General features: G+C 37.6%; 1 protein-coding gene across 1 annotated transcript in view; it reads right to left on the bottom strand.

Moving 5' to 3' along the window:
- Culd (CUB and LDLa domain) overlaps nucleotides 1-14,038 on the bottom strand; it is a 51,115-nt gene that overhangs the window by 17,342 nt on the left and 19,735 nt on the right. Inside the window, exons 5-9 of the mRNA XM_071589010.1 lie at nucleotides 13,414-13,567; nucleotides 12,645-12,680; nucleotides 11,403-11,570; nucleotides 10,683-10,998; nucleotides 7,413-7,590 (exon numbers count right to left, since the gene is read on the bottom strand). Of these exons, the coding sequence (XP_071445111.1) occupies nucleotides 7,413-7,590; nucleotides 10,683-10,998; nucleotides 11,403-11,570; nucleotides 12,645-12,680; nucleotides 13,414-13,567 (852 nt within the window). The remainder of the gene's footprint in view (nucleotides 1-7,412; nucleotides 7,591-10,682; nucleotides 10,999-11,402; nucleotides 11,571-12,644; nucleotides 12,681-13,413; nucleotides 13,568-14,038) is intronic.

Genomic DNA, 14,038 nt, shown 5'->3' with positions numbered 1-14,038 from the left:
AGACAATAAAGGCTTTCAGGTTCAATATTCATTCTTGAACCCCTCTTTCCTTTCTAAATATTCTCTGCACAGATACTGCATCATTTGTGTTTTCAGAATATCATGACTGTCTTCTTATTGACTCATTGTAATGGTTTTAAGTTCACAAGCATATGATTTATATTTTTCCTACCCTAGCACCTACCTATCATTAATACTTTTGCCCACTGCTGATCCGCTTTGTTTATTAATAGCATGATGATATACTGTATGGTTGAAGTATCAATATCAATTAGACATACACAAAAGAATCTTAAAGTTCATTTTTAAGTGGTTACCTCATGATAATCGTCTTTCTTCTTTACTAATAAGTTCTGCAACAATTAAGTGAGAAAGGAATATAATTGTGTAGATACTTAGAAATGGAAACTATTTTTGCCAATGGGAAAAGTTGCAATATCGGGTAAAATATAGATTTGACCAAATTTAAATTCATCAAAAAAATATTCTCCCTTCCATGGATTATAGCCTTGATGTGGTAGAAGGGCTATTGGGTTCTGTTGACCCATAGACCCATACTGGCAGGAGCAATGATAATTGCTCCAGGTAGGGTCACTGTTGGTTCCTCAGTTAGAGCAAGGCTGGAAAAGCCATCTGACTCCAGTGGGGTGGCTATTTAAGTGGTGTCATGCTAACAATACTACTGAGGAAGGCAATGGAAAACCACCTCAATTACCATTCCCCTAATAAATATGGACAGACACCGAGAGAAAATGAATCCTGGCAACCATGGGACTTGGCCCACTAGGTTGAGTGTTTGGCAGCAGGGGAAGCAAGGCCTCCATGGTCATCATCACACAGAATCCTTGCACAACCAAGCTGAAAGCAGAGGAAAAGAAGACCCAGAAGAAGACCGCAATGGTTAGGATAGGTACATGGAATTTTAGGAAAATGATGAGGACAGGGAAGCTAGAAAACATCTAAAGAGAAATGAAGAAAGAAGGTATACAAACGTTAGGTTTGTGTAAGGTGACATGGAGAGACAGCAGGGACTAATGCAGTGATAGTGTAATTTACAGTGGAGGGTATGGGATTCAAAATGTGGAGTGGACTGAGTAGTGAATAGGAAACTTGGAAGAAGGGTAGTGAATATAGTGCAAGTAAGTTATAGAATTCTGTCAGTAGTGATGAAAGGGGACCTGACCAATCTAATAGTAATCCAAATGTATATTCTGACAAGTATTCGGTGGGAGGAAGAAGTAGACAGCTTGTATGATCAATTATAAGAAATAATTGGGAGCATTCTTAGAAGGAAGCACCTAATAGCAATGGGAGAATACAATACAATGGTGGATAAAGGGTAGGAATTGGTGAGAGAGGTAGTGAAGTGTGTTCTAGGAATTAGAAATGATTATGGAGAGAAAGCAGCCGAGTTCCGCTGAAGAAGGGGTTGGATAATAGCTGACACCTGATTCAAACATCATAACAGGTGTAGTTACACATGGAAGATGCTGGGAGGAAGAGTTGAGTACCAGTTAGATTATATCATAGCTCAATATAGATTTTAAAACAATACTATGAATTCACACACCTTCCTGGGCAGGTGCAGACTCAGGTCATAATTTAGCAGAAGTGAAATGCAGTTTAAAATTCAAAAGGATTGAAAGGCAGAATATTGGAATTTTGGTTTAACCAGAGTAAAAAGGAAGGAGTACCAAGAAGAACTCAATAAATTCAATATGAGGGCAATTGTATGAAAATGGTTGAGGAATAGAAGAAAGCAGCATGAATGGCAGGGAATGAGAGAGTTAAGAAGCCATGGGTCATGGAAGAGATACTTAAGAGGATGAATGAAAGAAGAAAATGGAAGAACATAAACATGGAAATAGGGTGAAGAATGTAATGATAGCTAAGCAATAAACTTAGGCAAGAAAGTAATGAGGCCAAAGAAATGTGGAGGAAAGAATAGTATGATGGTGAAATTTCAGATAGGAGGAAAAGTAGAAGCACTTTATGATTAGTTTGAGCAATTATCAGGATGTTGCAAGGGAAACTATCTACCATAAGAGACAAGGTAGAGAAGCTATTGATAGAGCCAGGAGAGAATCACAGAGAGTGGAAATAATTCACATAAGAACTTAACGGTGAAGATATTAAGTCAGCCAGGTCAGAAAAAGAAAGGAATGCAGCATAGATAAGCAATACCTTGGTCTAGGAATACTAGATATTGAGATATAATATGAACTAAGGAAGAAGGTGAAGTCAAAAAAGGCAGTAGAAATAAAAAATATCCTTTCCTGATTACTGACGAGTTTAGGGAAATGGAAGGAAGAGATTCTTTCAACTTACATAAAATATTTATGAGAAAGGAATAGTGCCAAAAGATTTCCTTAGATGAATTTTGTTCCTGATCCAAAAAAAGTGTAAAGCTGCTTTATGTGAGGACTATTGAACAATAAATTTAATTTCACCTTCAGAAAAGATAGTGACAAGACACATTCATTATTATTATTAGGTAGTACACTGTTCAAGGTAAGTTTTGGATGGACACAGACTGAACAATGAGCTTCCCACCCTGAGGGCATGGGTTCAAATCCCAGTGGTGTTGAATATTTTTCAGAGGTATCTCGATCCCTACTTGAGGTGCTTTGTGGAGGGAACTTTGAGTGAGTACGCCGTCCGTCGGATGGGACGTTAAACTGCGGACCCCTTGGCACCTTTCGTAAAGAGTAGGCTAATGCCGACACCGGGTTTCTCTCCACCCTTCATCCTTTCTGTCCATCCCCTATGGCGCAAATGACCTTAGCTGTCGGTCGCCTCCCCTCAAAACTACTACTACTGAACAAAGATACATTTCTTTAACTCCCCAAGCAAAACACAACGTGACACCCAGCATTACTCAAGACCCTTCTTCACTTCTCAATACATTCTTCTTCCTTTCATTCCATTAAACATACCAATCCTTTTCTTACCCATTTCATGTTTGCCTATCATTCTCCCCTCTCTTACCGTCTTAACCATCTGATTGCAAATCAAAATGCCCTGCATCCATCTTTCTGTTTCCTTTAGATAACTCTCAACAATCCTCTATCTGCCTAACTTGTCCCACTATGTCTAATATTTCTTTTCCTCTCTGTCTTTCTTATGTTTTCCATTCTCTCCACACCTATATTTAAAAGCCTCCAATCTACACCTATCATCTTGTTCCCATGACTATTTTTTCACCTTGTACAAAACCATGTTCCATATTATAGATTTTACTAATCTTTTCTTGAAATCCTCGCACAATGTCCTTACCATCAATTCCCTCCTCCTTGAGAAAACTTCTTCTTTGCTCTTCTTCATATATATAACTTATTTGACCATTTTGGTCCAAAAAATTTCCAATATTGGCAAACTGTTCCATCTGTTCTAGTTTATGACCTCCTATATAAACATTTACATTAGCCTTGTTTATCCTCAAAAACTCATAACTTCTGTTTTGTTTACATCAATTTTCATTCTGTACCAATCAACCAAATTTTATATTGAATACAGCAGTTATTATAACCCCATAACTGCCTATCTAACGAGACCTTAATCATCTGTAAACATTTTTGTATGAATTCCCCACTAACTTTCATTCCTATATCCAGTTCTTCTAATGCCTCTTTTACCATATCCTCTGCATTTACATTGAAAAGAATTGGTGATAATGGACACCAATCTTGCCACACTTCCTGACACAACCCATCTCAACTCCCTGTCAGCCATTCACACCAGAAACTCTTTTTTCTCTCTGACCTTATCACTGCTATGATATCACCTATGGCTATCTTCTTTCTGGACCCAAACTGATCAACCCCTGAGTAATCAATGATTTTCCCTCCTCTCTATCCCCTCATTGATAATCCCACTTCAACTGCAGGTAAAATCAAACTTATTGTTGAATAGCTCTCACTGTGAGAGCTATTCCATAGGTGCCTTTCCCTTTTTTGGAATAGGAACAAACACTGATCTGACAAAATCTTCCAGCCAAATTCCTCCCTCATAAATGCTACAAATTAGCCCATAAAAACTCTTCCTTCCATGCTATCCAAACTCTTTCATAGTTCTACCAAGATGTTATATATCCTCATAGCCTTATTTGATTTCAATTCCATTAATGGCCATTAATGCCATTTCTATCTTGCCTTGAAGTAAAGCTTTGGACCTAATCTGTACTCATCTACATCATATTCTTTCTCTGTGTCCAAACTTGCTGACCTAATATTCCCATAGAGATATACCATGGGAAATCCTTCCATACCTCTTGAATTCTTCCAGGGTCAATCAATAATTTTCATGTTTTAACTTTGATCATGTGCACATATACAGGGTTCGGCAACATAACTTCCTTTTTTGAAAGTGTTTTACATTTGAAAGGAGTAAGTTGTGTTGTGGCACCCTGCATTTCCTTCTTACTACCTATGAGCACTTTCACCTTCCTCTTCAGCACACCAATTTTACCCATCCTCTGTAAAATTTCCATATTATTGTACTGTGCCTTCTAACATGCTTCTTTCATCCTGTTAGTTTCCCATCTGAGTTTATTATTTATTTGTATTTTCTTTTACCAAATTCTAAGTTTGCATCTTCTCATTTTTTTTCTACTTCACCCACCTCCCTGTTCTCACTCATAAATTTGTGTACAGCCCCTTTTACTCCTTTTTTCCACTCTGGTTTAAGCTTCTTTGTTCTATTTCCTCACATGTCTCCCCTATTTTATCCTCTTAAATCTGATGTCACATTTCATTGGCACTAAATCATAATTGAAATCCACATCCTCACTAGGGAAACTGTGTGAATTAATCATGCTTTCACAAAAAACTATATCTAACCATAATATAGTCCAACTGATAGCTAGCTCTTTGATTCCCTGGTCATTTTCCACATATGTTACGTCTCTTGTGGAATTTAGACAAAGTGTTTGTAATGACTGAACCCTTTCTCCTGCAGAACTGCATCGCTTTCTCTCCAAAGTCATTCCTTCCTCCTAAGGCATATTCCTTTAACTCACTAACATCTACCCTTGGCCCACTGTCATGTTTCAATCTCCCAATATAATCAAATGTTTCCTTCTAGGAACACCTGCAATCAATTCCCTTTTTGGTCATGCATCCTTCTTCCTCCTTATCAGCTTGTTGGTATGTGGGCCAAGTTTGTTGGTTCAGCTGTTACTTCAAATAATAATATTCTATCACTCACCTGCTCTATGTTTACTGTTTATGCCTAACTTTTTGCTCAATACATTTACCAACCCTCTCTGGCTCCCTTCCCTTGTGCTGTACATTACTCTATAATCATAGCTCAGTAATCCCCACTATCCATCCATCTTATCTTGCACAACCCTAAAATATTTATATTTCCTCTTTCCGTATCCTACTTTATATTCTCTAATTTCCCTGCTCTCATTGTCATCATAACATTCCAAGTACCTATTTTAACTGGTTCTGTCCTCTCCTGCCTTGTGTGATTCTGCTTTTGATTTCACTTAGCAAGGATTTCATGTTATGACTATCATGGGAGCTTTACCTTTCCTGCTGCCAGTCACAACATGTGGCCCAATGGGCTGAGTCTTTTAGTTACTAGCACTCATTTTAATTATTTTGCCATCTTTCATGGGATAAATAATTGAAGTGATTTCCCATAGCCTTCCATAATAGTATTTTTAATATAAGACAACCACTCTAGGCGATGTAACATCATCACTGAGAAACAGATGCTGTGTGGACCTCCTTCCATCTACCTCCTACCCTTCAACCTAACTGATATGGGAGGCCAATCAAGAGTAATTATCATTTCTCCCTCCAGGAAAGCTCTAGTGGTCATCAGAATTCACAAGCCCTTGCACCTCATAAAAGCTGTAGTCCTAGGGGATGGAAGAATACTTAATATACGGTTACAAAATAGAGTAAAAAACTATCTAGGCAAAGATCATTTTGGCTTTAAAAGGGAGAGAGGAACATATAACACCATTACATGAATGAAATCAAAAGTGGAAAGTATGTCGAATATAATCCGAATGTTTATGTGTACTTAATGGATTTTAGGAAGGCATTCAGCTATGCACAGTGGACAAAGTTAATGGTGATATTGTAATACATGGGAGTGAATTGGGGAAATAGGCAACTTATTTGAAACTTGATCATGAATCAGATGTCACAGGTAAGGGTGGTAGAGGGAGAATTCGTAAGTGCAGTGATTTTTGTGAGATTGAGACGAGGTTGCCCATAATTACCAGTTCTTTTCAACATATATACAGATGAAATATTAAAGTTTGCATAGGAAGAGCTTGAGCTGGGAATAAAAGTGGGTGGTGAGATGAATTAGTCAAGTTTGCAGATGATCAAGCAATAGTGAGTCAAAAAGTCAAGATATTGCAGTTATTATTAATTGCTTTACAGGAAAAATGTGAGAAATATAGGATGACAATTAACCCAAGATTACAAAAGCGATGAGGTTCTCAAGAAGTCTGAATGCTAAGTTAAACATTAAAGTAGGATGGAATATTGGGTGGGTGGAGCAATAAATGTATTTGGGCAGTATTTAAGAGAAATAGGGGCTTAGTGGTGGGGACATTAGAAAAGAAATGCCATTAGCAGAAGAGACATTAGTAAGATATATAAAAGTGATGATGGGTACACTGAGTGAAGATGTGAAGAAAAGAGTAGCAATGACTTCAATATGGAGAGTGGTGCTTCATGGATGTGAGGCTTGATCTTTGAGGCAAAAGAATGAGTGTAGATTGGAGTTTTTGATATGTAGGTATGGTAAAGCATGGAGAAAATAAGTGGAACAGAGAAGAAGACAAATGCTAAGATTTTAAATAGGGTGTACGAAGAGAGAAAATTACTTGTAGAAATTCAGGAAAAAGTAGAGAGAGTGAAGGGAGAGGAAATAGTGAAAGGTGGTGGTATATTAAAGGCTATGATAGAAGGAAGAATGTTGGGAAAATGGGTAGAGGAAGGAAGAGAATAGACTTTTTAGACAGCATGAAAGCAGGTAGAAGTTATGAAGAAGTGAAGAAATAAATAATGTAGGGTAAAGAAAGACGAAGTTCTTGCAATACTTAGAAGTAAACAGACATTAGGGACCATCCAGAGACTACCTTTAAATAGTAGTATACCTTGACTGAACTTCTTTCTGAATTTTTAAAAATGTCCGTATTTTTAATTTAGAGTTTTTTTAAAAAGTTCTTGATGATGATAAACTTAATGGAAGTCTTCATATTATAACAACAATGCCAATATCCCATCAAAATTTGATGATAAGTAATCAACCTACATTTTTTCATCTTAATCACTTTTGGATAATTCTAACTAGGTAAACCCCGAGAAAGAGCCAAAAAACCTTATGTAGAGTGCCAATTTCATATTGAAAGAAGCAAATTTGAAAGTGTTAATTGTGATAACCTGCTTTCGTGCTGCCACAGGTGGTGGTCGACGCCGGCGAGGTGGAGGAGATCTTGGGGTGTCAGTTACAGGATTGGCCATAAGTGCTAGTGGTGATGAAGGTGCCCCAGTTGTGGGTTGGTTGGTCTCCCATGGCAGTGCTGCTTCCACTGGTAGCTCCACAGAATTTGAAATTAATCTAGATAAAGGGAAAGGAAAGGAAAAATAAAATCTCAGCATAGAAAAAGAGATACGTGTAAAATTCACACCCTACATCTACACATTCTTTTTGGTTTTCCTTGTTTTCCTTCCCTTTTTCAATAAACTGTATTTGCTTACTCTTAACAGAAAGAAGACCAATGTCACATTCATGAATTCCAATGTTAAGAATGAACTATCATTTTAAAAAATCAGTAAGCATGATGAGAATCAGAGAAAGCTGAGAACATTTGTTATACTGGCAGTCAATATCTGGCAGGCAATTTGGCCTCTTAGAGTGATGTAAAACTATTGCAGTTCAAGTCTCTGACAACCATTGAATGCCAATGTAATGAAAGGTGATTTCCTTTCTCTAATTCTCAGCATGGTGGTGACTGCCCTTATGCTTTTGGAAAGCTTGTACAGTGTATAAGGAATCTGTGGGAGTGCTGGAAATTATTTTAGCGCAGGCGGTGGTAGGAAATACTAATAAAGCACATATAAAGCGTTTGAATGAACAGCAGATTTATTCCGAGTGCTGTGGATAACAGACCAAGGTCAACACGGAAAGATATATGCCATGGGCGCAATGTGCACCAGAGGGATGAACGCTCGGCGGGAGTTGAGGCGTGACTGGTCCCTCGTGGGTCAAAATGCCTCCTCGTGGGTCGTGCCTAGGGTGACACCTCGTGGCACACCCCTGAATCTTACAAACAAATGAACTGCTACATCAACAAATGAACCGCCACATCACCCCCCGTGGCAGATGGGTCCCTCGTGGGTCAAAATGCCTCCTCGTGGGTCGTGCCTAGGGTGACACCTCGTGGCACACCCCTGAATCTTACAAACAAATGAACTGCTACATCAACAAATGAACCGCCACAGAATCAAATGATATATTCACTGTACAACACCTAAAAGATGAATTCACATTATGAGGCATGCTCTCTCATGATATATCATAATGTTCCTTCACAATAAGGTAGATTAATAATTGTATATGGGCCATAAGGCTCTTACACCTATTGGTCCATTGTGCTAACTAACTTTGTGTCTTTACCCACAAAGCCCTACAACCTTAATCATAAGGGAAAGTGTGTCCCTTATCAGTAAGTCCCTAGCATCCCTAGGTTCTAAGAATGGTGATCCTAGGGAGCAACTTCATATCCAGGCAATTGCAGAACATTCACACAAGATTCAGGATGTGGTTTCAATCCCTTCCAGACACCATCTACTCCTCAGAGAGTCTACAATCCTCAGGTGTAGGAGCCTCTCCACTTAATAGTGACCAAAAATTTCCACGATCACCATTTGTTGACCTCTGTAGAGAGATAGAAATTTCTTGGTTTAGCTTAGCCTGGGCCCAGGAATATGGGCTTCCGCTTGCGCTAAGCCTTGCGTGTTGCACCAATTCTCAGAGTATTTGGCTTTGGCTTATGCTCTGATATCTGACATTTTGTTTAGAGGCATAGGTGATATGATAGACTCTGATCCAATCAGTTCTCGGATAGCTCCTCCTTTAATAAGCTTGTCCTCCATCTCATTTCTGGTTATACCCTTATAACCTGGTACCCAAAAAGTTCTACTTTCTCTCTTCTAGTTCTATCATTGAGCAACTCTAGGCACCCTAATAATAGATGTAATTTAAATTTAGGGGCTTTTAATACTCCTTGACTCAGTGCATTTGTGTATTGGTCTGTCTTGAACAGCCTCTTTAATGACATGCACATGCTGTGATGATATAGACCTCAGTCTGATACACATTCACTTGCCTCCTTGTTGAGATGGAGAGATTCTTGAGGGTTTGGTACAAACTATCTCAGTTTATTTTCCTATCATAAATCTTGGAATGAGCGATTAAATTAATCCCAAATCTTAAAATAACTCTCAGAATCATCTATTCTATTTTTCTAAATAATTTTTACAGCACCTACTCCTCTTTTCGTAATCTTTCTGAAGGAAACAAAAATAGCATTTGGGGTGAAGAAAAGCATAATGAATCAAATATAATTAATATAAGATAAATATCAGCTAACATGTAGGCAATAGGGGAAGGAACAGAAGTAGATGAGAAGACCATCACTGGTTACAGGGAGTTAATGCACTCGAGGTTGACTGTTTGTTGGGTGCTGCTCTATTCTATTTACTTTTGTACATTTTTCTGCACATGCCATATTATGTATTTGAATTCATTGCCATAACCATCAAAGGTATTCTGATTGAATTTGGATGATCCCTAACCACTGTTACAGATCATAATGGGTTTATGGAATATTATGAATTTTGAAAACAGAGGTACCTAATCTTATGGCTAGAAGTAGGCTTTTGAATGACATTAAGGAAAAACTCATGATTTACTAGAAAATATGTATAAATTTGATAGAACTTAAGCAATACATTTTAATACAAATAAATAAATTGTTACTCTTCAGTAGCAAGCATGGGCTGATTACAGCAATTGATTTCCCATCTAAGATGCTTAAGTATTAAATAGGTGTATAAGCTTCAATTACAAAATATTAAGCCATTATTTTTCAGTACTTAACAATTTTTTTCATTTTAAGCAATGGAAAAAATGGGCTATAGGGATATAACAATGCCAGAAATTTAAAGAAAGAATTAAAAATATTAAAATGTTTTCATTGAAAATATGCACCAAGCATTGGAAACATTTTTTGGTGTCTACTGTGAAAGAGGCAGGATCAGAGCCTATTAGTTAGAGTATTAGCTTGCCCCAGTGGTGGCAGGGTAACGTCCTCACCTGCCACCACAGAGGTCACAGAATGATTGGGAATGGATCTAATTTCAAAAGAGAAAAATGCTCAAAAAATTATTTTCAGAAGAATCATTATGTGAGGACTCAACTTTATGAGTGTCATTCCTTTTTAGAAGTTGCAGTTGGAGGTTGCAACCTGAGTTTCCCGATTAATTTTTATCCATGATCAAATCAAATATTTAAAAAAGAGCAAAATTTTTCAAAACTTCCAATCAAAATTGTTAAATAACTTTATTTTCAATTGCTATCTTATAATTTGAAAATGTGATTTCTGAGCAAGAATTTGATACAAATGCGATACATAATCTGTTCTCAACCTGTAAGTGGAATCCACGTCCTTGTTGACAGTGTCCAACAGGGGGACTGGTTCAGAGATCTCTGGAGTAACATGGTCCTCCAGGTCATTGGGATGGGTCATGTCTTGAGGTGGGTGCACTGGTGGCTGAAGCCACCCAAAGAGGCGGGAGGATCGGTGGGGTATGTCAGTGCCATGGGAAGTGTGCCTCCTGTATCGCGATGAGGATGAGTGGTGCCTCATGGGGGCAGCAGCAGAAGGTGATGGAAGGCGCAGGACCTCCAGGAGGGGAGTTTCTGAAGTGGTGCCTTGCCGGACATGCAACTCAGTGCTGCCACCTGTTGAGAGACATCAAAAGGAAGTTAAGCTCACGATGGTTGAAGGCAGGCTTTTACAAACAGTTTTTTAACCCCTCCAATGTTATAGCAGAGACAGATAGCTGCTATATAGAAATGTTATTCTAAAAAACTCCTTGCAGAATTTCATCAGAGTGAAAGGGCTGAGAGTTTTAATTGAGAGATTTAATCTATTTAATGGTGGGTAACAGGGCATTTCTTTGGAAGACATGAACTTCAGTCGTCTGTTGCTCACAAGCACTATGAAATCAAGAAATTAAAGCCCTTGGCAGAATTTGCCTTCCACTGTACAGGAATAAATGACATAAATTGGAAATCGTACTGTAACTCATTCTCACATTTTATTGAGCACAAGAAGTTCAGCATACAGTAGTGACTAAACATACCCATATCCTGAAACTGAGCCACTCTTAGATAGAGGTGAGTCTTGAGATGCGCACGGAATTTGGGGGGCCTAACAATCCAAACACAGTCATAGGCCCTCACACTCCCTGGAGGTACCATCTCCATCATGGTAATAGCTCCACCTATGTCCTCAACAAAACCACCACAATCTGCAGAAAAAAGCCAAGCATTAGTCAATATTCAAGGACATGCCAACACTAAAACGTCAAAATTGCTTTCAAAGATAAGAGATTATAAATAATAAAGAAAATTAAAATAGTGAAATGAACTATCACTCCTTTCAGATATGTCAAGAGGTTTGCCCTCTCATCAGTTTCTGCAAGAAGTGTGAGACCCTTGAGGTCACTGACATAGATTAGCCCTGGGGTCAAAGGAATGAATAATGGAAGGAAGCTGTTTTGGAAGTACCTAAAAAGGACAAATTTAGCATTTGTATAATAACGATTGTTAGAGTATGAATGCAAGCCTAAGGTTTTATGTGGTAAATTTTACTGCAGTACAGTTGATATAAGCCAAAATGAAATTGTTAGAAGAGTCACCACTCTGAGGAAATAACATAAGTATGATATGTTGGTGCCTGGCATGGGATGAGATCCACATACATCACTTTTTCGGTTTGTGACTTGGTAGTGAAATTCCTCAACAAGGGCACTCCAGAATATCCCATTAAAGCACCATGAAAATTAATGGTGATTGCAGCCTATGGCTGTCAGTGTAATGGATCTAGTTTTCCCGTTAAAAACCACACGGTGTGTGTGCCTTCCCTGAGTTAACATTTTTAGTGTTTGTGCCTTTAATGAATTGACACTGACATTAGATCCAGATCCCATAATTCATTGCTCAGATAAAGCAGCCAACTTTTTCCTAAGTTGTAAATGCATATGTTTTGTTAACTAGATTTAAAGACTGGGAGAAAATAGTTTGATGGTAGTTGAGTTTATTTCCCACATCTGAGCTTCTTTTTCATGATTGTCTAACTCGTGTAAATACCACATTTAGAGAATTCTCTTCTGTAATTTGTTCCATCCTACAATTGATTAACATGATTTTTATGAGCGCAATTATGTGGCACTGTACAAACTGATATTAGCAATAAAATCAGAAACATTTACGTAGGTACTTTTCTTAACTAAGTTTTGTTTGAACCCAGTTCTATTTTGTGCTTAGTGAGCTACCAAACTGGGGATGAAGAAAGAAAAACCTCCGAAGGAAGAGGAACTAACCTGTAAAAGGCTTCAAAATGTTGTCTGCAATCTGTCCTGTAAATTAAATTATGAAAAACATATGCAGGAATTACTCTTATACAGGCAAAACACAAATTCATTTTTTGCACAAAGAGAATTACGAAAATGGATATTGTACTCTTCTCAAATTTTTGGATGAATTTAGAAGATATAGATTCAGGTGAAATTAATAGTCAAGGTAATTAGGGATGAAATATTATCTGCATGCAATGTGAATACTAATTTCATTTTCATTATATGAGATTAATGCACTTTTGTCCACAGCCAAATAGCTAACACACCTATATAATCATGATATTATACTGCCTAATGCTTCATGGTTTTAAAATTGAGTGTATGGCTGATGAGCATGAAAAAGTAAAGTTTGGTATTCATTAGAAATGGAATACCTTTTTTTGATAATTATTTAAATTTTGTCAAAGAAAAAATAAAAATTTAACAAAACATTTCTGCATTTGTTTCTCTTTCATCAATATGTCCAAAAAATGACATAATTTCACCACCATAAGTGACACCATTCCTTGAAATTCTTCCCATATACTATAAAATATGCATTAATTATTATTTGAAATTAATTTCTGAATCTTTTACATGGAAACACAGGTGTGTGGGGAAGTATAATCTTCAATTATTCACCAAAAATGTGGTGTCTACATGTAATGGATTTTCCTATTATTAATTTTAATTCTTAGAATTATAATTAAAGTTTCATTGAATAAGGGACTAGGCTGCATCAAAATAATCATACCTGTAAGAAAGGAGTAGGTTGCCTTGTAGCCAAGGCCAGTCCCTCCATTGGCATAGAAACGAACAAGGAGGGATGGTCCAGAGGAGAGGACTACAGGTGGGCGGAACTGAGCCCCACTGCTCACTTCCAAGCGTGTCCCGTTCCAGTCATAGAACTGTCAGGGTGCCAAAGAAAAAAAAACCCATAGAAGACATCTAAATTAACTTAGATGGAAACAAATAATTTGATATGGTAGGGAGATTCTGAATTGGTCCTACCTTGAATCCAATGAGAATGATATAAGTGGGGCATGGCTTCCTGGTATTTCCAAGTAAGGTTACTCAAAGTAAGGTTATTCATTAAAGGTAATTTGTTTATGGAGGTAGATTTTGGAAACTCCCTAACACCCATGACATATCATGTGTACTTCCTCTTGTATACCCCACTTTATTTCTTTTTCCCCAGCTCTTTGCAACTTCTTCCTGCCATTAAAAAAAACATATTCTTTTCCTTTCTATACCCTTTTTACTTCAAATTCTCCCATCTATTAGACCGTTTAGCATCACACTAAATATCCCTAAAATAGAGGGGAAAGGATTGGTGAAAGGAGGGAGAGTTTGAAGAAAGCTAACAAGAGATTTGCTAT

This window comes from Hetaerina americana, unplaced genomic scaffold (assembly GCF_022747635.1).
Source record: "Hetaerina americana unplaced genomic scaffold, ioHetAmer1.1.p SCAF_1, whole genome shotgun sequence".
In the NCBI taxonomy this organism is placed as follows: Eukaryota; Metazoa; Arthropoda; class Insecta; order Odonata; family Calopterygidae; genus Hetaerina; species Hetaerina americana.
Note: the sequence above shows the minus strand (reverse complement) of the source record. Positions and strands in the feature narration are given on the sequence as shown.